The sequence below is a fragment of the Staurois parvus genome, unplaced genomic scaffold (assembly GCF_062004578.1).
Source record: "Staurois parvus isolate SC_StPar_1 unplaced genomic scaffold, SC_StPar_1.0 ptg000439l, whole genome shotgun sequence".
In the NCBI taxonomy this organism is placed as follows: Eukaryota; Metazoa; Chordata; class Amphibia; order Anura; family Ranidae; genus Staurois; species Staurois parvus.
Genome location: NW_028318235.1, coordinates 8400576 through 8423998, shown reverse-complemented (window position 1 = coordinate 8423998; position 23423 = coordinate 8400576). Strand labels below are relative to the sequence as shown.

The 23423-nt window shown below is 37.3% G+C and overlaps 1 protein-coding gene across 3 annotated transcripts in view; it reads right to left on the bottom strand.

Moving 5' to 3' along the window:
• The window catches only part of CRLF1 (cytokine receptor like factor 1), a 171336-nt gene that overhangs the window by 24094 nt on the left and 123819 nt on the right, over positions 1 to 23423 (bottom strand). For 2 of the 3 annotated variants that reach the window (XM_089687846.1, XM_089687847.1), the window contains exons 5-7: positions 22387 to 22544; positions 21815 to 21983; positions 9591 to 9769 (exon numbers count right to left, since the gene is read on the bottom strand). In XM_089687846.1, the coding sequence (XP_089543972.1) occupies positions 9591 to 9769; positions 21815 to 21983; positions 22387 to 22544 (506 nt within the window). Of the gene's footprint in view, positions 1 to 9586; positions 9770 to 21814; positions 21984 to 22386; positions 22545 to 23423 lie in introns of all 3 variants that reach the window. The other variant, XM_089687848.1, reaches the window with a different exon arrangement.

Here is a 23423-nt window from a genome sequence, read left to right as displayed (position 1 = left end):
TTGCTATGAACCTACATCATGCGTTCAAAGGAGCTGTCCATGCAAGTGAAATAGGCCACTGTAAGGCTTCAAAAACTAAACAAATCCATCAGAGAGATAGCCGCAACATTAGGAGTGGCCAAATTGAGTTTGGTACATCTTGAGGAAAGAAGAAAGCACTAGTAAACTCAGCAACATAAAAAGGCATGGATGTCCACGGAAGACAACAGTGGTGGATGATCAAATAGATAGGTCCAAAAAAAAGAATCTACCCTCTTTAAACAGTCTACCTATATGTGCAACAACAAAATTTTCCCCATATAGTTATATACGTAAACTAACACAAAGTCATAAAGTCCAGTGTCTCGGTGATCCAAAACAAATAATAAAAGTCCAGTGTCTCGATAAAAAAGAAAATAGTAGAACTAAAAAAGATGTATTTCTTGCAGTGTTGATTGTTGTGAGAAAACCTCAAAAATAAAGAAACTCACAATAGTGCATTACCATAATATAATCAAAGAGAGAAAAAAAAAAAAATTTTTTATATATATATATATATATATATATACACCTATATATACGTATACATGCACACACAGATGTGTATCAAAAAATTGTGCAACATTAAGTGATAAAAAAATAGTAAACACTTGTGAAAACCTTCCAAAAAAGGTAATAAAACACTCGTGCTCATAAATTATAAAATCCTGAAGTGATCCACTCAGTGAGATTCCTACCCACACGTGACACTTCTAGTGAGTAAGGCCAATATACCCTTACCAACAGTAGAAAGAACCCACGCCTTAATCATATATTATGTAGAAATCCTCCAAAGGAACTTTATCCTCCTCTCCTCCTTCACTTTTTGTTAGGGTGATGTTAAAATGCCATCCACATTCACAGATCTATGAAGCATGACGTACCTCCATATATATTCAGAATTTTAATGAATCTGCTTGCATTTAGAGTTAAAAAATTAGCGGTTTGGACAAACCCCACTAAGTGGGGATTACCAGGCAGTTCCCACAGTCTCCCAGGCAGTTCACACACGAGTATCCAGCGATTCCCCAACAAAGATGGCCGCTGTAACACTTCCGGTTCCTGCTCCTTGCGTATGACGTCACTTCCTCTTGACGCGTTTCGTCACATCCGGGACTTAATCATAAGAGAGCCTCTTAATCATAAGAGGCTCTCTCTTATAATTAAGTCCCGGATGTGACGAAACGCGTCAAGAGGAAGTGACGTCATACGCAAGGAGCAGGAACCGGAAGTGTTACAGTGGCCATCTTTGTTGGGGAATCGCTGGATACTCGTGTGTGAACTGCCTGGGAAACTGTGGGAACTGCCTGGTAATCCCCATTTAGTGGGGTTTGTCCAAACCGCTAATTTTTTAACTCTAAATGCAAGCAGATTCATTAAAATTCTGAATATATATGGAGGTACGTCATGCTTCATAGATCTGTGAATGTGGATGGCATTTTAACATCACCCTAACAAAAAGTGAAGGAGGAGAGGAGGATAAAGTTCCTTTGGAGGATTTCTACATAATATATGATTAAGGCGTGGGTTCTTTCTACTGTTGGTAAGGGTATATTGGCCTTACTCACTAGAAGTGTCACATGTGGGTAGGAATATCACTGAGTGGATCACTTCAGGATTTTATAATTTATGAGCACGAGTGTTTTATTACCTTTTTTGGAAGGTTTTCACAAGTGTTTACTATTTTTTTATCACTTAATGTTGCACAATTTTTTGATACACATCTGTGTGTGCATGTATACGTATATATAGGTGTATATATATATATATATATATAATTTTTTTTTTTTTTCTCTTTGATTATATTATGGTAATGCACTATTGTGAGTTTCTTTATTTTTGAGGTTTTCTCACAACAATCAACACTGCAAGAAATACATCTTTTTTAGTTCTACTATTTTCTTTTTTATCGAGACACTGGACTTTTATTATTTGTTTTGGATCACTGAGACACTGGACTTTATGACTTTGTGTTAGTTTACGTATATAACTATATGGGGAAAATTTTGTTGTTGCACATATAGGTAGACTATTTGTTTAAAGAGGGTAGATTCTTTTTTTTGGACCTATCTATTTGAGTTTAAGCTTTCAGGGGTTGAAAGTTTTTTCCAATTTGGAATTAGTGTAGGTGTAAGGGTGTTTTGTTATCATTTTCACATTGTATTTATAAGTGGTGGATGATCGCAGGATCCTCTCTATGGTAAAGAAAAACCCATTCACAACATCCACATAAGTGAAGGACACTCTCCAGGAGGTGGGCTTATCATTGTCAAAGTCTACAATCAAGAGAAGACTTCACGAGAGCAAATACAGAGGGTACACCACAAGGTGCAAACCATTCTTAAGCCTGAATAATAGAAAAGCCAGATTAGACTCTGCCAAAAAACATCTAAAAAAGCCAGACCAGTTCTGGAAAAGCATTTTTGGATGGATGAAACTAAGATTAATATGTACCAGAATGATGGGAAGAAAAAAGTTTGGAGAGGGCTTGGAACAGTTAAGGATTCAAAGCACACAACATCATCTGTAAAACATGGTGGAGGCAGTGTGATGGCATGGGTATGAATGGCTTCCAGTTGCACTGGGTCATTGGTGTTTATTGATGATGTGACAGAACACAGAAGCAGCTGGATGAATTCTGCAGTGTTTACAGATATACTGTCAGCCCAGATTCAGTCAAATGCAGCAAAGTTGATTGGACGGCGCTTCACAGTACAGATGGACAATGATCTAAAACACACTGCAAAAGCAACCCAGGAGCTTTTGAAGGAAAATAAGTGGAATATTCTGCAATGGCTGAGTCAACCGTCGGATCTCAACCCAATTGAGCATGCATTTCACTTTCTCAAGGCAAAACTAAAAACCTACTTTAGAAGCTGTTGTTTTTTGACTATTGGAATTGCAATTATTAGTACGCATTATGACGTATTATGCAGCCCATTTTCACATCCAAAAAAATAATAACCAAACCATGGTATAATTTTTGCTCTGTAAGATTCAATTTTCGAACTGTAGATGTACCTTAGTGTTGAAGTACCTTAGAAAACATGAAGATCTAAGCCAATATAAAAAAAAGTATGTAAGAAATGTATTAGAAAAATGAAAAAGGGCAAACAACTTTTTACAGTAATGTATATATGAAGTTGGGCTCTCTGATACGATTTTGTTACATAGTAACTGAGTTCCTCTGTTACCTATATCAAATGCTGTGAATGTAACAATACTTTTTTATAATATATCACAATGTGATCTGTGTAGATTTCATGACATCCATACCAGAGAGATTAACTTGTCTCTTCAACAAAAATGAGCATATGGGTAAAAGCATCTTGTATGTCTATGAAGTTACACTGCATCCTGTATTAAATCCTTAGCCTAATCCTTTGAAGCCCTTTGGCTACTCCAAAGCTCACATTCCCCTACTTCGGACACTTAGAAAAGTATTTGTACTGTCGTTTAGAAATAACAGTCTGTTCTGGTATTACAAAACTGAAAGGGCTCTGTCAGACAACCCAGGTGAGTAGGACAAAATTGAAAAGGAAATTCCTATATATTCATTTTTTGTTAAACCTTTTCTGCCATGGGGGATCTCAATACCTTGAAGTTGTCATTGCAGATTTTTCTGCCTGACATACTGAAATAAGGTGGTGACTTGAAACAATATCAGAGGGATCACCAAATATTAGAGGGATCACCAAAGTGCCAGCGGCACAAGTAACCCAATGCAGTCTCACTAATTCCCAGTCGTTCAAAGTGCAGTAGTGCAAAATGTAAAAAGCAGAGTAGACTGAATAATATATTAGATACAGGTTTAGTAATACACTGAATTAGAAAATTTTTTTCTGAAAAGTGATGTATATATAGTACTAGTGATTGCTCACATTTGATATTGCCTAATTTGTGCCACACACAATAATACATTCTAATATTTATTTCTAGAAAAACTCAGCAAGGGAAGAGCATTATCACTCATTTTTTGAAGAACATAATGTTGGAGGACCTATGAGAATGTTTTATCCTCTATAGGCACAATATATTGTGATACTATTTAAGTCAATCTGTATTTACAGTGAGGAACGGAAATATTTGAACACCCTGCGATTTTGCAAGTTCTCCCACTTAGAAATCATGGAGGGGTCTGAAATTCACATTGTAGGTGCATTCCCACTCTGAGAGACAGAATTAAAAAAATATTCAGGAAATCACATTGTATGATTTTTAAAGAATTTATTTGTTTTGCACTGCTGAACATAAGTATTTGAACACCTGAGAAAATCAGTGTTAATATTTGGTACAGAAGCCTTTGTTTGCAATTACAGAGGTCAAACGTTTCCTGTAGTTCTTGACCAGATTTTGGCCCACTCCTCCACACAGATCTCTTCTAGATCTGTCAGGTTTTGAGGCTGTCGCTGAGCAACACAGAGTTTCAGCTCCCTCCAAAGATGTTCTATTATATTTAGGTCTGGAGACTGGCTAGGCCACTCCAGAACCTTGATATGCTTCTTACGGAGCCACTCCTTGGTTATCCTGGCTGTGTGCTTTGGGTCGTTGTCATGTTGGAAGACTCAGCCACGACCCATCTTCAATGCTCTGACTGAGGGAAGGAGGTTGTTGCTCAAAATCTCACAATAAATGGCCCTATTCATCCTCTCCTTAATACAGTGCAGTCAGCCTGTCCCCTTCACAGAAAAGCACCCCCAAAGCATGATGTTACCACCCCCATGCTTCACAGTAGGGATGGTGTTCTTGGGATGCAACTCACCCTTCTTTTTCCTCCAAACACGACGAGTGAAGTTTAGACCAAAAAGTTCTACTTTGGTCTCATCTGACCACATGACTTTCTCCCATGCCTCCTCTGGATCATCCAGATGGTCATTGGCAAACTTCAGACAGGCCTGGACATGTGATGACTTGAGCAGGGGAACCTTCAATGCATGATTTGAAACCATGACGGCGTAGTATTCTACCGACAGTGACCTTTGAAACTGTGGTCCCAGCTCTCTTCATGTCATTGATCAGCTCCTCCCTTGTAGTTCTGGGCTGATTCCTCACCTTTCTTATCATCAGTGATACCCCACGAGGTGAGATCTTGCATGGAGCCCTAGTCTGAGGGAGACTGACAGTCATCTTTAGCCTCTTCCATTTTCTAACAGTTGCTCCAACAGTTGATCTATTTTCACCAAGCTGCTTGGCAATTGTCCCGTAGCCCTTTCCAGCCTTGTGGAGGTCCACAATTTTGTCTCTGGTGTCTTTTGACAGCCCATGGTAGTAGTTGGCGTCTGACTGACTGTGGGGTGGACAGGTGTCTTTAAAGAGCTCAGACAGGTGCTACTAAGTTAGATTAATGAGTGGAGTAGAGGTGGCCTTTTTAAAGGCACAGTAACAGGTCTTTGAGAGCCAGAATTCTTGCAGTTTCTTAGGTGTTCAAATACTTATGTTCAGCAGTGCAAGACAAATAAATTCTTTAAAAATCATACAATTTGATTTCCTGAATTTTTTTTTAATTCTGTCTCTCAGAGTGGGAATGCACCTACAATGTGAATTTCAGACCCCTCCATGATTTTTAAGTGGGAGAACTTGCAAAATCGCAGGGTGTTCAAATACAGTATTTTCTGGTGTATAAGACTACTTTTTATACTTAAAAATATACCCCAAAAATTGGGGGTCATCTTATACGCGGGGTATAAAATGTGAACCTTGAGTTTGTTTGGGTCAAGCTGGCTAGATGTGTGGTAATACTGTACATACAGTATACCGTGCTGAGCCAAGCTGGCTCAAAACAAATGTCTCTATGACAGATTAATCTGTCAGCCCGCTGGATGTGCGGTATATACAGTATACTGCGCTGAGCCAAGCGGTTTCAGAACGTACCGGTACGTCCCTACTGTAATCAGCCCGCTAGATGCGTGTATGTACTGTAGCTGTGGTTACATACAGTAAACACTGGGCCAATCACGGCGAGTGATGTATTCTACTAATGAATACAAAGCCTGCTCGGATTGGCTGAGTCAGAGAGGTGGGCTGATGATGTCACAACCTCAGCCAATCTGAGCAGGCTTTGTATTCATTAGTAGAATACATCGCTCGCCGTGATTGGCCCAGTGTATACTGTATGTAGCCGCAGCTACGGTACATATACGCATCCAGAGGGCTGATTACAGTAGGGACGTACCGGTACATTTTGAAACAGCTTGGCTCAGTGTACTGAATATACCACAGTGGTATATACTCAGTATACTGTATATACCACACATCCAGCAGGCTGACAGATTAATCTGTCATAGGGACATTTGTTTTGAGCCAGCTTGGCTCAGCGTGGTATACTGTATGTACATTACTGCACATCCAGTGGGCTGTATATATACTATATACTGTATGTAGCTCAAGCTACTGTATTACCGCACATCCAGCACTAACCATCTGATTTGGAATTTGATCCATATGATGACTGTTTTACAAATGTATCACAAGATGTCATTCATGAACTTATATAATTCTCCAATTATATCAATAAAATAGAAAGCCTGCATTCAAACCAGCTAAGCATAAAAAAAAGATTTACCATCATTAATGCTTAAAGTATAGGAATATAAATTATTTACAATCTAGCCATTTAAAGATTTTATTATTAATATGGGTAATGAACAAGATTATCTTTCACATTATATTTATTGTTACTTTTTATTGATATAGAGTACTGCAGGGTTTTCAATGTATTCCCATTTGTACGCTGAGAGCCCATTCCCACCTTTTGCACTGCAGTGCCTTAACACATGTCAACATGCGCTGTGTTACGGCAGTACATTTAAATGAATAGACTGCTCATTTTTTGGCAATACAGCACATCACAATACACAGCAGTGCATTACCATACACTGTGGTAACCTGCAACACATGTGTATTGGAGCTATGGTGCCTTAGTGCATTGGAGTGCCATTCAAAATAATTACATCTCAACATACACATAATGTGTATTTTAGTAACACACTGTACCCAAAGGTGTGAATTGGCCGTAAAAGAATGTTATGCCTGAAATATTAAGAATTAAGTAGTGATTACTTGTTTCTTTATTGATTGAGTACTTATGAGTTGTATTATTCAAAATATCAACCAGTGAATACAAAGTCAAAGTGAACACTGCTTGTCCTTGCAGGCAGCATGAACAGAGCTTTAGTAAAAAGTTCAAAAAGTTCAAAAAATCAACAAATATCAAAAGAGTAACAAGCAGAATGCCGCAGGCAAGATGGAAAATAACTTCTGTGTAAAAGAAAATCATCATATTACATGCAACAAGTGTAATTTATGCAGTGGGATGGCCTTGTGATTTCATTTTTCTTGGATGCTAAACAGAAGCTCTGAGCAGGAGTCTGATGTATACTTTCCAGTACTCATTTTTAATTTTCACTTCTTTCATATATATATCTTATCTGCCATTCCAGTCAAAAAAGTCTGCAGTGGTGGTTAACAGGATTACTGGACAGAAAGGCAGTAGGGATGATATACAGAAGTAAAGTGAGGTGAAATAGTTTCAATCAAATATCCATTCATGTCTGGATGAACTAAAAAATAGGAACTTCTCCTGCTAATCATAATAGCACCCTTGGTTTAAAGGGTTGGTTTGCCAAAAACAATTGTCTATACAGATGAAGCACCCTCCTAGATAGGTTCTAGGGATAGATAGATAGATAGATAGATAGATAGATAGCACTGTAGTCAGTGTGGCTGTGATTGTTTGTTAGGTAAATGCATAGTTTGCCCACTGTACTCAGTTAAGCTGCATTCTGCTAGCCAGGTCTGCTCAGTGTGTTCAGCTGCTGACAGTCTGATAGCTCCTTCGACATCCATAGAACTTGAGAAGTATCTGGATGATGTGTATGGAGCTATGCAGATGGCAGCATGAATATTGATACAGCCCTGGCCTTTTTCTGAAAAGGACTTGTTCAGCCTGGAGGGGGCATGCTGTCCTTCCAAGCAATGCTGTTATGTCTGCTGTCCTGAGGCCTCAGAAGGGTGACCTGAGGGACTGGATGCTGAGACTCTGGAATTTAGCAGAGCTGGCTGCGGGGGGCTGTTTGCTGAAGATCTGGTCTGGTATCACCTGATAAAGGTGTTGCTTGGAAGTTGGAAGGATGCAACCAGCTGTCCTTGGGCCTTATGTTTCTTGGGGATCTTTGTGCTTTTGCCAACCGTCTGGTTCTCAACTGTTAAAGGGGACATGGGCTGGTGTCTTCAATTGTTTTGTCTATCTAATCTTCTACTTAAAGGGACTCTGCTGTTGTTGCTCTAAGAAAGAGATTTTTGGTTAACTACTACAACTACTACTACTACCTTAAAGCTGCAGTCTACTTTTTGCTACAAACACAGACTTTAATATAGTTTGTTCTAAAGAATACTCAGGTCCTCAAGTGTACATAGTTCTTGCTTTTGGAGTATCCCACCTAATTCCCTCAACCCTATACAAGTTCTCCAAAAATAGAAACAACAAAAACAACACCCCTAGACTGGTCATTGAAGAAACGTGTAACTGAGCCTGTGTGCCTGGCTGTGGGGCAAAGCTGGTGGGAAATACCTGGACAGTATACCTGCGGCTCCTATGGGAGTAGTGCTACATTGGTAAGAGGTGCCTGTAGATAAAAACAATCTGTGCAGCTCTGACTAACATTGAATAATGCCCTCATTTTAGTTGTAGGCCATTTATGTACCTTCCAAAATCTAACCAAAACTCCAAGAGATGGCATCATCCCATCCAGCCTTGTTGTTAGAATGTTGCTAAGACACTCCCAGCCAATTCAATTCCCTTTGCATGCATTCTTTCTCACAGTAGTAGCTCTAAGTATGTGTTTGAGAGCTCACTCTGACCCTCACCACTACTTCCTCCTTCACTACATCACTTCCGGAGGTATGTACATAGGCTACACCTATAACAAGGGCATTATTCAACTTTGGTCAGAGCTGCACAGTTTGTTTTTATTTTCAAGTTCCCCTTACCTGTTTTTTTTTTATTAGGATGATAGGATGAACTAATCTTTTAATAATAAATATTGTGATGAGTCTAGCAACCTTATAAAATCAGTAATATGAAATGCTTGGACTGTAGAGCACAGGATAGTACTTCCTCTGTACTCATTAATCCACAGAAGCCTGGATGGAAACTTATTGATTATATACAGTAAGTGGACACTATATTTGTGTATTTATAGCAACAGTTCAGTTAGGCAGAACATGGCAAATTACAATATTATGAGGCAAATTTCACCTCACTTCATGTCACCAAATCACCCTCTATAAACTTAGGAAAACATATCTCACCATAAACACAATATACCCCTTGAGTACTGATACATTTTGCTGTACATATATTTGCGGCTCATTTATATACCGTAAGTAGACCAGTGTTTTAGTTTTTCAGTTTCTAAATTAATGATTGACATCACTGAACATGATTCCTCTGACACTTATGTGATGCAAGAGCCATTTACTGTTATCTTGGAAATGATCACCACCACTATGATAATTCTGAAACAGTCAAGTAATAGCTTAAAGAATGTAAAAATAAAATGTTCCTTACCTACCTGGTTCCGTGTTTTGTGTGATTTCTGCAGCCACACCCTCCACTGGTCATATAATTTGATGCTAAGGTTGGAGCAGCCATATGCATGTTTCTTCACCCAGCCAAAGAATTGTTTTAATTCCCTTCTTAAAGTAGAATTCTGCTCCCCACTCTTGGGGTCGCATACACCGGTTATTCTCTCTGATTGAAATAAAATTAAACAGATCAACTGATTACATTACGGAAAAACAGCTATGTGATATTTTTAAGTATGTATAGCAAATCTACATATTTAGTCTATCCCAAGGTGATGTTTCCGGTTTTAGTAGGTACTGTTCTTTTGTCAGACGCCATTCAGGTCTTGCATTAGTGGGAACAAGCATTCCTGCTTGAAATTTTTTTAATGGATTAACTACATGTGTTTTCATGTGTCATGCGTAGGGTAGCCCATTCACTTTAACAGGCTACCCTATGTGTATTTGTTGCTCAAAAGAAGCTCCTGCTCCTTTTTGGATGACAGGTTTTGTATGTTTTTTAAACACTCATTTTGCCACTATGGCCCATGATTCTGTTGCTCTACAATCATGGCAAAATTGCACTGCCATTAAGAATATTGGCACCCAAACATGCATTGTGTGATTTTCCATGACTTGGAATCACAGGAAGAATCATAGTGATTCTGTCCACAATTCAAAATTGACAAATGTGAATGGGGCCTCAGTAACTGGTGGCAAGGTCTCTGTGCTAATGTTCCCAAATCTGTTACTTAAGGGATTTTTTATGAGAAGGGCTTTTTACTCTCCCTTATAATGTTTTCATTTTGTTATGTAATGCAGAATGTAGCAATAAGAGTAAGGATTCAACATGAGGAACTATGGCAGGAAGGCCTCACCTTCATAGTCTCTTACAGACAAAATAATCAGTGAGTGAACTGTATTTTAAAGTGGTTTTTACACTTTTAGAGTAAAGGTCTTGGTGGGCAAATGATGACCATCTGTACAAACATTCTGCACACCCTAGACAGCCACCCTTCCAATTATTCTGTTTTATTACAATGACCTATGCTTACTTAAAGGATAATTGGACCTAAAAAAATACATGACATCTTTTAAAATCTATCTAGGAACACAAAGAAATGTTGTAAATCTAACCTATTACCTCTTTTCTTCTCCTTTGTTTTTAGATCTCACATTATAGGACCAGAGTAGTTGTAAAAGTTGCTTTAAATTTGACTTTCAGTAGAGCAGATTACCTAAAGACACAGGCCAGTGTAAACATTACTTTGTTTACATTCAGCTGCCTGCAAAGTAGCTTGACTTCAGAGGATGACTGGAAATAACAAAGGCATCGAGGTTTCCTCTAGACAAATGTTCTAGTAACTACATTTTTTACAAAAAACACGCTTTTCCACTTGTCGATTCATATTCAGTCAGGATCTAAACATTTTTCCTTTTTTTGTGTATTGAACTGTCAGAAATCACTAAGGAACCATTTAACAGCTGAAGAAACAAATATCCCGCTTGTGCAAAAAACAACCCCAGTATGGGTTTAGCGAAGTTGAGCCCATTTCCACATCAACTCTGATAGCCAATTGTGGAGAACTGATTAGACATCTAGAAGAATCCCTGATGTACTTTTTTTTCTTATGCCTGCTGAAAGTGGCCTGACTCTACAATCTCTCAGATCACACTCAAAAGAAGGCCAGAGTTAATCAATAAAATTTGCAACATTTCTAAGTGTCCCTGGATTTACTGAGATCTATGGGTTTTAATATTACAAGTATTTTAACTGTAAAATTGTGCATAACGTTCTTATTGTACATAATAATCTATATCCCCACACAAGTTAAGTTTACAGCCTAATGTTTCTTCACTAGTTTCTCTTTGCACCTTGTAAAGAAAACTATAAATCTGTACGAATACGCAGATAACATTGGGCTACACCGGTGATTTTATTCTCTTGCTACTAAAAGGATAAACCTAATGGTAGAAGTAGTAAGAATAGGCTAGAGCTACGAAGAAAATTTTGGTAGTCTAATCCTACTACTAAAATTGCTAGTGATTTACTATATGTAATTAATGATTGCTAAACAAGGGATCAAATGGTTCCCTATAATGGGAGCTTCAAAAGTAGTATGCAATAGCATACAATCCTGCACTATACACAGTTCATATGTGACTTACTACTGCAAGATGCTACTGTATGTTGCTTGTGTAGCTCTTTCCATAGGAAACCATTTGTTTGGCCATCATTTTCTACACCTAATAAATAAATTGCTAGCAATATTAGAAGCAGGATTGACCTACCACAAATCTCTTTTCTCTAGCCTATTCAAGTAAATGCCAGCAAGTAGCTACATTTCTTAGTAGTAAAGGATTAAAATTGCCTCTGTAGACCTAGGCTAAATACCCCAGAAAATTTTGAAGATGTGTAGGGAATAGGAATGAGCTGATTATATCTAGGTTTGGTTTGAAGCGGGTTTGGCAACCATTACTGAATCCAAGCCACATTGAATTCAGTTGGAGCTGGATGCAAAAAAACAGCAGTGGACATTTTTTAGGCTTATAGGCCAGAGATTGTCCAACAAATAGCATGGGATTTGGCTGGAGGGAAGAAGAGCTTAACACCACTCTAGGGAACATGTAGCAAAGCAAAGAAAAAAGGGTTTTCAATTGTGTTTGCTGGGCAGCAACAATTGTAATAATGTTTAAAGGGCAACATTTTCAAAGAAAAAAAATGTTTAAATTGTGGGTAAACGACAGTTATACAAGAAGGAACAAAGGCGTAAAGGACTTTAAAGGTGCTCATATACCCTCAGGATAGAAAACATTGACACACTAAATGTATAAAAAATGGACTTTTATTACACATAGTAAAATGGAACATACAGACCCTCCCATAAAATCGGGTAAGAACATGAACCCTTCAGTACAGTGAACCTCATTTCACACCTTCCCTCTTCTAACAATACTCAACCATGACCAAAAGGTCAACAATGTAACAAACATCAATTTTACTATGTGTAATAAAAGTCCATTTTTTATACATTTAGTGTGTCAAAGTTTTCTATTCTGAGTGTATATGAGCAGCTTTAAAGTCCTTTATGTCTTTGTTCCTTTTTGTATATGTTAATACTTGGACGTGGTGCTGATGGATCTGACATACCAATCGTGAATAAATGACAGTTCCCTGCTAGTTCCTTCTCTATGTAAATAAAGTAGCCGTGGATTCCCGTCATCTATACCAGACCCTAGGTCCAGACTCTAGATGAAGGTCTTGTACACATTCTATCCTTGATTTGGGTCTGGTATTTATGTTAAAGGGGGCCCATGCTACAAAGAATGGGACTCCCCCAAACCCTATACCAGATTGCTATGCAATCATGCAGCCTGTTAGTCCAAGAAAGAGGGTGCAAGTGTGTGCCCCCTCTTAATCCATCCTGAGCAATATTCCCCCAGCAACTTCCCAGCAAAACACCTAGTTCCCATGTTGATGGGAGCAAGGGCCTCTTCCCTCCAACCCTGGTCTGATGTTTGAGGGGCTCTGCTGGCAGAGGGCTTATCAGAATCTGAAAGCTCCCTTCAAATATAAAGGGACCACCAGCTACTCCTCCTCCCTCCCCCATGTGAATGAGAAGGGGGCAGATAGTACCTACTCATTCACAATAACATGTGAATAGTAAATAAACACACCACACTTTTTGACAAGTTTATTACAAAAAAAAAGAAAACCTGAAAAAAAGTCCCATGATATCAAGCTATTGTCAAGCATGTCATCAGGTGATGCAGATCTTTCAATCACGATGAAGGATACCTGGTCCACATAAATGTATACAGGACATACACCATTTCAAAACTAACGGGGTATTTGTCTGACTTATAGCAAAAACGCTTTTAATGCATACCTTGTTTCTTCTCTTGCTGACTGAAACATATGCCAAACTTTGACATTAGTAATGGACATCAAACAAATAACAACCAAATCAATGGCACCTTTGACATGCAAAGTTCAAAGTTTCTTTTCAGGTATTTCACAATTCTTTATTGTGACATTTGTCTCTGCATGGTAATATGGCAGTGGTTGACCACTGTTTCAGAAGTACTCTACAATACTGCACTATTTTTTTTTTTTTTACACTGTAGATTACATTCAGTACTTCATAACAGTGCCCTCCATATGCTGTGATGTTTACAACATATGCCAGACTGTGCATTACATTCTCTACACTTCTTCTGTATGTTCAGCTATACACTATATACGCCAAACTATTGTTTTTTGTATGCTTTGCTGTATGGATACATTAATTCACTTGTTTTGCAGCAGTACTTTACATAGTTCAGATTCCATGAGATGTGCTGTATGTTACATATGCTAAACTACTGCACTTTGGGAGTTGTGCTGTATGTGACATATTGCACCTCCTACATCTCCAGTCTGTATTAACACACTCCAGACAGTTGTGCTTTGCATGCTGCCCTGTTTTTTTATTTATTATGGGCATCTCCAAAGGGCTGGTAACCCTGATGCTGGTCTTCCAGGACACATTGTAGCAAGTGCAACAAAGAGCTCTAAAGAGCCTTCTCCATGAAGCCTGCTACACATTTCACTCACAAACCTACTGCCACTCTGCACAGGCTTACAACAACAAAACCTTACATTGGCCACCCAAATAAGCAAATTATATTGTATACACATATAAAAAAAAATATTATATTTGAAGCCCCTGATGGTATAAATGTAACTTATATACCTTTCCGTAAAGCTAACATGTCAAACAAATTCTTATGAGCAATAAAAAATGGCTTTGGGAAACAAATGATATGTTCTGTCAGAAAAAAAACATTTTAGACACTTTTATTTTCATCTGCTAAATCCCCTGGCTCTCGTATGACATTAAACTTTATAAAAAATTATCCCCATCTGTATAGGATGGAGGTTTAAATGCAATCATTTCTGTCCATGCTAAGGCATTTTAAAATATATGTATCTGCTGTATTATTGTTCAAAATAATGTTTTTATAACTGTTTCATCAACTCAGATTTGAGGCACAACTATATATGCCTATATGTTTTAAATAACTTGTCATGGGAGTTAGCAAAGCTGTTTTCTTCAAATCCTGTTTATATCCAGGATTATAAAAACCGGAAAATAATAACATGGAGATAGGTTAATAATTAAGGAACAGAGAACTGTTGAAATCTGCTGGCAGCTGATAAGGTATAAAAAACAAGAGGTATTTCCCCACTGGGAAATAATTTTGAAAACTGGCTTTTTCGCAAGAACACCAGGTGTCGAAGCATAGTTAAGACATTCTTGACTAGAATAAAGAGCAGTCTGTAGACTATTAAGTGTACAGCCAACTCAGGCAAAATCCTATCTGCTCCAAATATCGTCAGCTCTTGACAGTTCAGAAGGTAATGGTATACCATAAGAGTGTGTCAATGTTACTATCATGAAAAACGCTGCCAGACTGTAAGCTATGTAGTTAGAAAAAGGACAAAACATAGAGACAAAGACAATACTGAAAGCAAACATAAGGGGCTGGTTTACTAACAAATTCATTTTACACTGGCCTGAGTTCACAGTCAATCAAATTCAGATTAATTTAAACATTTGAAATTAGAAATTTTCTTAAATCTGAATGGGTGTTTAAAAAGTACAGAGTAATGGAAAATAAGTATAATAAATAAGCCCGTAATTCGAAGTAATAACCCAATTAGGATAAGTTCATATGGGTGTAAAAAAAAAGCTTTTTGCATATGAAGCCCCTATTGTATTAGTACATGTTTTTGAAATGTTTGGATGCTTTAGAAGGCTTGTTTAAAGTGCTGTATATATAGTAATGAAAACTGCTCTATAACCACGCTCAAAACTCTTATCTACAATTATTATGCTCAAAAATTATGAAAAATAAAATTTGTATTAGTGAAGTCATGACACAAAAAATAGTCCTTAAAATACAATCCTTCTTCAACTCCCAAAAAATCCACCACAGTGCTTAGTGTACTCTTGGAGAAGATTAAAGGCTCTCTGGAATGTATTGAGTCAGATAATGCTTTTCCCCATAGGGTTTATTTAGACAGGGTCTCAGGTACTTCTTGTCCCAGATCTGAATGGGCTTAATTAGGATTGTCCCACTCTGCTATTTCTCTGCTCTGTCAGATCTTTGGCTCAAAAAAAAAAAAAAAAGAAACATATCCATAGTGTAGTATCTTTCAGAAGCATGAAACCATATCTCTACAGTATAATACTCATGTTTCAGCAAAAAAAAATGAAAATAAAAAAGTACTTCACTGTATGATGTAAGGACTCCTGTATAATGTTAGGATAAAAGGCTCACCAGATGTAAAAAGACTACTTGAGTCTCCCACAGACCAATGTACACAATCCAGGATGTCCCACTGGAAATGTCTGCAAATAAATTAAGATCTCCACACTCTCCACATCAAAAGCCTGCCTTTCTCCCAATGTACTCAGGACCAGCATTAAAACAAAAAGACTTTCATGTTTTAGTAAATCAATACTCAAATCATCAATATCTAAAAAAATACTCACATATTATTTTATCACATAACTGCCACACTTATAATATCAGGCTCACAGATGTATATGACTCAGTATTTAAAGAGCCAGTAATGCTCTCCAAAATAAGACTACCATCTCTTTAAATGGACTTTGTAACATATAATTTCACTAAGGCTCACCGGATGTAAATGACCACCTTGCAATAAGTGAATCAGTAATGCTCTCCAAAATAGGACTATCTCTTTAAATTAAATTCATATACTATAAATAAAAAGTGAAGGCTCACCAAAATGAATTAAGCCCCTATACATAAAATTGAGTCAAGTGTCGCTTATTCTAAAGCCCCTCAAGGTGTTTCAGAGTCCCCTAGGGTTTCACCTCTCCAGAATGGGAGCAAGAAGCCTCAGGATCAATTCTTCTTCTCTCCTGCCCAAAAGCAGACTCAGCTCAGACCATTTAAACATTTGCATAGTGTAAACCAGTTAAAATAACAATAAAATACTACTAATATTTTGGTAAAAACAATGTCCCTTTTAAATCAATGTAGAAAATTGACACTTCCAGGTGCACGTGCACTATGACGCCAGTTCTGCTCGACACGTTTCATCATACATCTTCCTCATGATATGATGTCAGCACTAGAAAGTACCATTTTCACAGTCGCATTTGACAATGCTTTGTGCTGTTACTTCTACCCATACTGGATAACAGGATGTGATGTCAGCGCTGCAAGTCTTACTGGCGTCATATTGTGTACCATTTTTGCCCTCACACGTATTACATTTTACAGCCTTACTACAATACATACAGAGCTGCTAAAAACAAAAATATCTTTAAATATGTAAATAGAGAGCATCACTAGTCGATATCAATATCTAGCATCTTATACTGAATAAAGCACATACTTCAAGGCTCCATTCCTTTTATGTTACAGCAGACTCCATCAACCATCTCCTTTCTCTCTCCAGCATGCAGATCATTTAAATATATAATACATATTAAAATAAAAATAAATATGTAAAAAAACTTTCAATAAATATATAAAATATAACTATTAAATGAATACAGAAAAGTTTAGGCAGCTCAAACTCTGGAGAAGGTTTATGAATGATGTATATGATATTCTTACATCTGTTGAGCCTTTTATCCTAACCTTATACAGGGGTCCTTACATCATATGTGGAAGTTCTTTTAGAATTGTTTTTTATGCTGAGGAGTGAGTATGATACTGTTAGGATATGGTTCCATGCTTCAGAAAGATACTGTATTATGAAAATGTTTTCTTTTTGTTGATTTTGAGCCAAGGATCTAAGAGAGTGGAGAAAATCCTTGTTCAGTCCATCCAAGCCTGGGAGAAGTGTACTTGAGATCTTGTCTAAATAAACTCTATGGGGGAAAAGTATTATCTGATGCACTTTATTATAAGGAATCAATACTTTCTGGTGAGCTTTTAATGTTCCCCATGAGTACACTAAGCACTGTGATGGAATTTATTTGGGAGCAGAAGGATTGTGTGTTAAGGACTATTTTGCATCATGGACTACTGTATTGTGACTTTTGAGCAATTTATATTCTTTTGGGCACCATATCATGGATGTTTTCATTTGTATTTAATGAGTGTATGACACAGTCACTTTGAGCTTATAGGCTAGCGCTAATATATGTGTGACTGTTTTAAGTGTTGCCTGAAGCTTTCAAAACCCCTGGTAAAATTTTTTGGGGGGAAGGAAAGCTATTTAATTGAGCACTGTGCAAACACTAGTCAAATGTTGATGCCCCTCTCAGCCCTCATGCTGTCATTGACATGAATTGAGACATTAGGCAACACGTGTTGCCAACATCTTCCAAATATTGCAGACAAGATCAAAGAAATGCAAAGTAAATTGAAAAGATATTCTGATTTGTGTGTGTACTTGGCCATCCGATTTTATGTTACAGAACAGTTCTTGGCTTTGGAAAGCATTGAGAAAGCTTAAAAAATATAAAGCATCTGTCTATTTTAAATGACTGTGTGGACAAAGTCTTAGTGAAGTAAGGTATAAGACAGCAAATCTGGAGCATACACCTTCAATAGAGCACTCAAATTCTGCCCCATTTTATCCTTTTAAGTAAACAACATTTAAAAAAAATGAGTACCAAGACTGTCTGCTTAGGAAGAAATGATACGTCAGGAATAAAGTATGAATATAATGGCCATTGTCACCAGCCTGGAGAACTTAACACTATGAAATTTTTTTTTTGTACAATAATAGTTTTGATATTTCTCTGACTGGTTATGAAAAAGAGATAGCTTTACATTGATTGCCAAAATATGTTCTTTTGTTCTGTAAGAAAAACAAAGACTGACATTGCTTTTATAGGAAGTGAACACCAGCAACAAATGGTCTGGAATAATGGCCTGTGGCCACAATTCCTGTAAAATACTCAAATGCTTTCCCTGAAAGCTATGTTAAAATGCAGTTAAATGGTTATTTCACAGGCAGAAAAAACATGTGCCAAACAATTTAAATGGCAATAGCATTAGCAACAGCAGATACCCTTTTAAAATAAACCAATAAATTCCTCCAAAGACATTAAATGAAAGAAAGCAGCATAAGAATCTATTTATCTATCTATCTATCTATCTATCTATCTATCTATCTATCTATCTATCTATCTATCTCCATATTGCTTTCCATCTATCTATTGATTGATCCATATATACTCTATACACAATTTTTACTTACACCCATAGAGTAACCTATAGTGACTTTTTATTATTCTTGTTATTATTATTATTTTTCTTATTCTTATTTATTTTTTTCTTTTTCCTTTTTAATAAAAAATGATTCTCAATAAATCTTTAGAATAAGCCTGTAGGTGTAACATGTGCAAAAAATAATTTAGTATAAAGTTACACCAGAATATTTTCAGTAAACTGGTCAGAATATATTTATTAAGATAAAATACATTTTATGTATGCAGAAATCTTGTCAGAAAATGACATATTATAAATAAATCCTAATATTAAAATGTTAAATGTTTATGCTAAAATTGTTAAAATGTACATAAATAGTAACAGCTTTTTACTTACTGTAGCATATTACAAATCAATTATTTAGTCATTTTTCTTTGAAACACGGACTCCCTGCTGTAGCAAATGCAACTGAAATCAAGGTGATCTCAAACATCTTGTGGAGATGCCCTAAACTTGTGGTATGATGTCTCACTGTCGTGTCTAGAATTAACAGTATATTAGGAACTCACATAAGCAATAAGCAACACCCTACTTACTTGTATACCAGGTTGCTTTGAATACACTAAACTAGACCAGACATGACAATCTCTATTTGCAGCCCATAGATTGGAACTGTAGTACTTAATTGGGTTTCAACTGCAAGCCCCACATTAGAAGAATGGTTTGCTGAACTCAAACATATTACATATAAAAAAATTATACATGAATGATATAGAGTCCAACAAATGTTTTCCTTATTATGATCCTGAAGAAGCTCATCGTGAAACACGAGAGACTAAGAGGCTGATTGTTACAATTCCATTAACAATTATATTTTGCTATATGAAAGTGATGGCCAAGGATGTGGTGGCCAAGTTACTTCCCATCAACCTTTCTATATCAATATACAGTATGGTTGGATACAGTAGCTGGAAATGTCAGATATAGTGATAACCCATAGTGTATGGTATGACTAGCCAGCTAAACAGAGTCTGGAACTATGGCCAGGAAGATTGGAACTATGGGCAGCACAGTGGCTAACTGGTTAGCACTTCCGCCTGGCAGTACTAGGGTCATTGGTTCAAATCCCAGCCACAACACCACCTGACTGGAGTTTGCATGTTCTCCCTGTGCCTGCGTGGGTTTCCTTCGGGTACTCCGGTTTCCTCCCATACCCCAAAGGCATGCTGGTAGGTTAATTGGATCCTGTCTAAATTGGCCCTAGTATGTGTATGTATGAATGTGAGTTAGGGACCTTAGATTGTATGCCCCTTGAGGGTTAGGGACTGATGTAAATGTGCAATATATATATGTAAAGCACTATTTCTAAAATATTAGGGCAGCGCTAAAAAATGCATGTCATAAATTCCATAAACGCATGTGACTTAAACGCATATGTGAGTAAAGTGCTGAAAGTGCAATATTGCATTGGGTGGAGCCCTATTGCTGACCTGCCATTTTGGTACTTTATTCATTTACTTATATATTTTATTACTCCATGTGGATACATTTTTATGTTACTTGATAAATATAATACTACACTATAAGCACCTTCCTGGCTCCTGTGGCTGAGCTAATTCCCCCCAGGACCACCAGGCACCCACCCTGACGAATGGATGGATGACCTCGTAGCTGTCAGCATACCACTGCACCCTCAGATGTATTATAATCAATGCGCATTATAATTTATGTTCTGTTGAGTGTACATCCGTACCAAGGGTGGATTTCCTTTTACAAGCTTTTGCACAGTTACTTTTCACCGATAACTTCACGTGCCAATCATAGGCATTTCTTCAGCTGATATCTTTGCACAAGAGACGTTTTAAATTCACGAATGCTCCTCTTATACTCCCTATTTGGCCCATTGGAACAAGGAGGTGTGGAGTCCAGAGAGACCATTTATGAAATAAGCCAAGAAATGTCTAGAAGTGCCAGAATGTGTCTTTTTTAACCATCATAGAGTTAAGCAGAACTGGGGTCCTTATCTGAACCTAAAGTGGATGTATTTTATTCTTATAGCCAGTTGGGGTGCTATTATCCCTATAACCCCCTATGACTATGTGCTAGAGCATGAAATGCATCAGGGAGGAGCTACAGCATCTTGACGTCACGCCTCCACTGGCGGCCATCTTGGACACACATGGTCAGTTTGTTTGTTTTTCTGTTGTTGCACCCTGATTTGGGAATAAAAATCCTCTGATAAATACAGTATCATGCTATGTGGCATCCATTTTTGGGCTCTCTGTGAATCTAAACATTCAGGAATCTAACCATTAGAGGAAACCTGGCGTTGCTGGTACTAATTGGAGGACCCTGAAGGGAACAGGAACCTGGCTATTGCCATAGTGGATGATCTGGCTGACCTGATGAAACCGTTACTGTATATCGCAAATGCGTGATTAAATCGCGCATCTGGTGACTGCGCAATTTACCTATTATCGGTCACACCATCTACCACTCTGGGATAAGAAATTGGAATACCTTATTTGAGATCCTCCATGATCCCCACATTCAATATATTGGACTTTCACCGAACACTTTAACCACTTTACAGTATGTGGTTTTCATTGTGCACTTTATATTTATATCCAGTGTATTTACATATGTTTTAACACTTATGTCACTATTTTGAATTTTTTGCACTATCAGCACTTTATATGTTTATGAGTTGAATGAGTCCTCATTCTCCATCTGCATCAAGCACTTTTGTATATATTTATTTGTTATTAGCGCTGCACCCATTTTTATGTTTATTTATTCCTAGAAGGTTTATGGTTACCTTTGGTGTTTCAGCTACTTTGTGTTTGCAGCGCTCGCTTAGTTCTTCTTTTTTATATAGAAGTCAATGCATGTAGAATAAAAAAAATAACTTACAAAAAAAGACCTTAAGATCACACTGTTTAAGTGCCCTTGAACTACATTTCATGTTTTAAACAATTTCATTTGTGTATATGTGACATTTAACATTTAGAAACAGAACATAACTAATCAGCAGAACACTAACCACTTCTTGGAGTAGATGCAGCAGTTGGATTGCTCCAGTCACTCCAGATGCCTGCCTTCTTAGAGCCATAGATCCCAAATGGGTTACACCGAACCTGGACAAAGTACACCGTTCCTGGTTTTAATCCAGCAAGACGACAGGAAGTCTGGTTGCCTACATCATCTACCACCTGAAAAAGTATAAATTCAAAACAACCAATCAATACTGGGGCATGTAAAAATGTTAAAAGCACACAAACATGTAACAGGGGACTGTGAGCATTTGGCCAACAGCGGAACTCAGAGCTAGGCTTGACTCCGGGAAGAAAGGGGGGAACTGAACCTGGAGAGAGACATATCTTGTAGGGGAGCTGCTAGATCTTCAAAGCTTTCAGTGCAACAAGAAAGTGCTTTGCAAAATGTAAATTCCACTTTTGTCATCTTTTGTAAAGTACCAGCAAATTGTATATGATTTGAATAAAAATTAACAAAAGTCTGAAACTGTGAAAGGGCTGGGGATCTCATGTCTTGTGTACACTATGAATTTAAAATGGCATAACCCTTTGCGCGAATGCATTGTAGCCACATTCTCACCTTCCATTCAGAACTATCTTCTACTCTGTATCGAATCTGGTATTTAGCTTGAAACAGAAAGTCCTTTAAAGCAGGAGGGGAACTCCATCGAACACTCAATTGATCCTCCAAGTCACCGACTCGACTCACGTGAACATCTGATGGTGGGTCTGTGGTAACTGAATAAATATACCAAACATGGTTGGAATTTTAACAGATGTCTGTAAAGCTCTATCACATCATTGCTATATTTTGCTGCTGACATGCACCAGATAGTAAACATTCAAAGAATTTTTAAATGACACAAATTCTCCTCGCTAAGAAGGCAGAATTAATATTGTATTTTATATTGTGTTTATGGCCCATGTTTCCCTTTTTTTAATTTGTTTTCTTTGTTTTGTTTTTTTAATTGACTCCCTTTATCAAGTGCCTGTGACACGTCCTGTCGATAATATTCATATCCACTTGAAGACCAAGCATTTTCTGGCACTGTTTGTTTACATGCAAAAATCTGTATTTTTTGCTAGAAAATTACTTAGAACCCCCAAACATTTTATATATATATATATATATATATATATATATATATATATTAACAGAGACCCTAGAGAATAAAATGGTGAGTGTTCCAATTTTTGTCATACAGTATTTGTGCAGCGGTTTTTCAAATGCAATTTTTTTAGTGAATTAAAATAAAGAAAAAAAAACACAATTTGAAAGATGATATCACACTGAGTAAATAGATATCTGACATGTCATGATTCAACATTGCGCACACTCTCATAGAATGGCGCCAAACGATGGTACTTAAAAACCTTAAAAAAAGGTGACGCTCTAAAAGCCTTTAGGGGTTACCAGTTTAGCGTTACAGAGGAGGTTTAGTGCAATTATTATTATTAATTATTACTCTGGCTCTCACGTTCCTCCGATACCTCACATGTGTAGTGCAAACATTGCTTACATATGTGGGTGTGGCCTATGTATGTGTTTGCCACTGTGTGCAAGCACAGGGGGGATGGGGACACTATAAAAATGTTTAATTCTTTATTTATTTTATG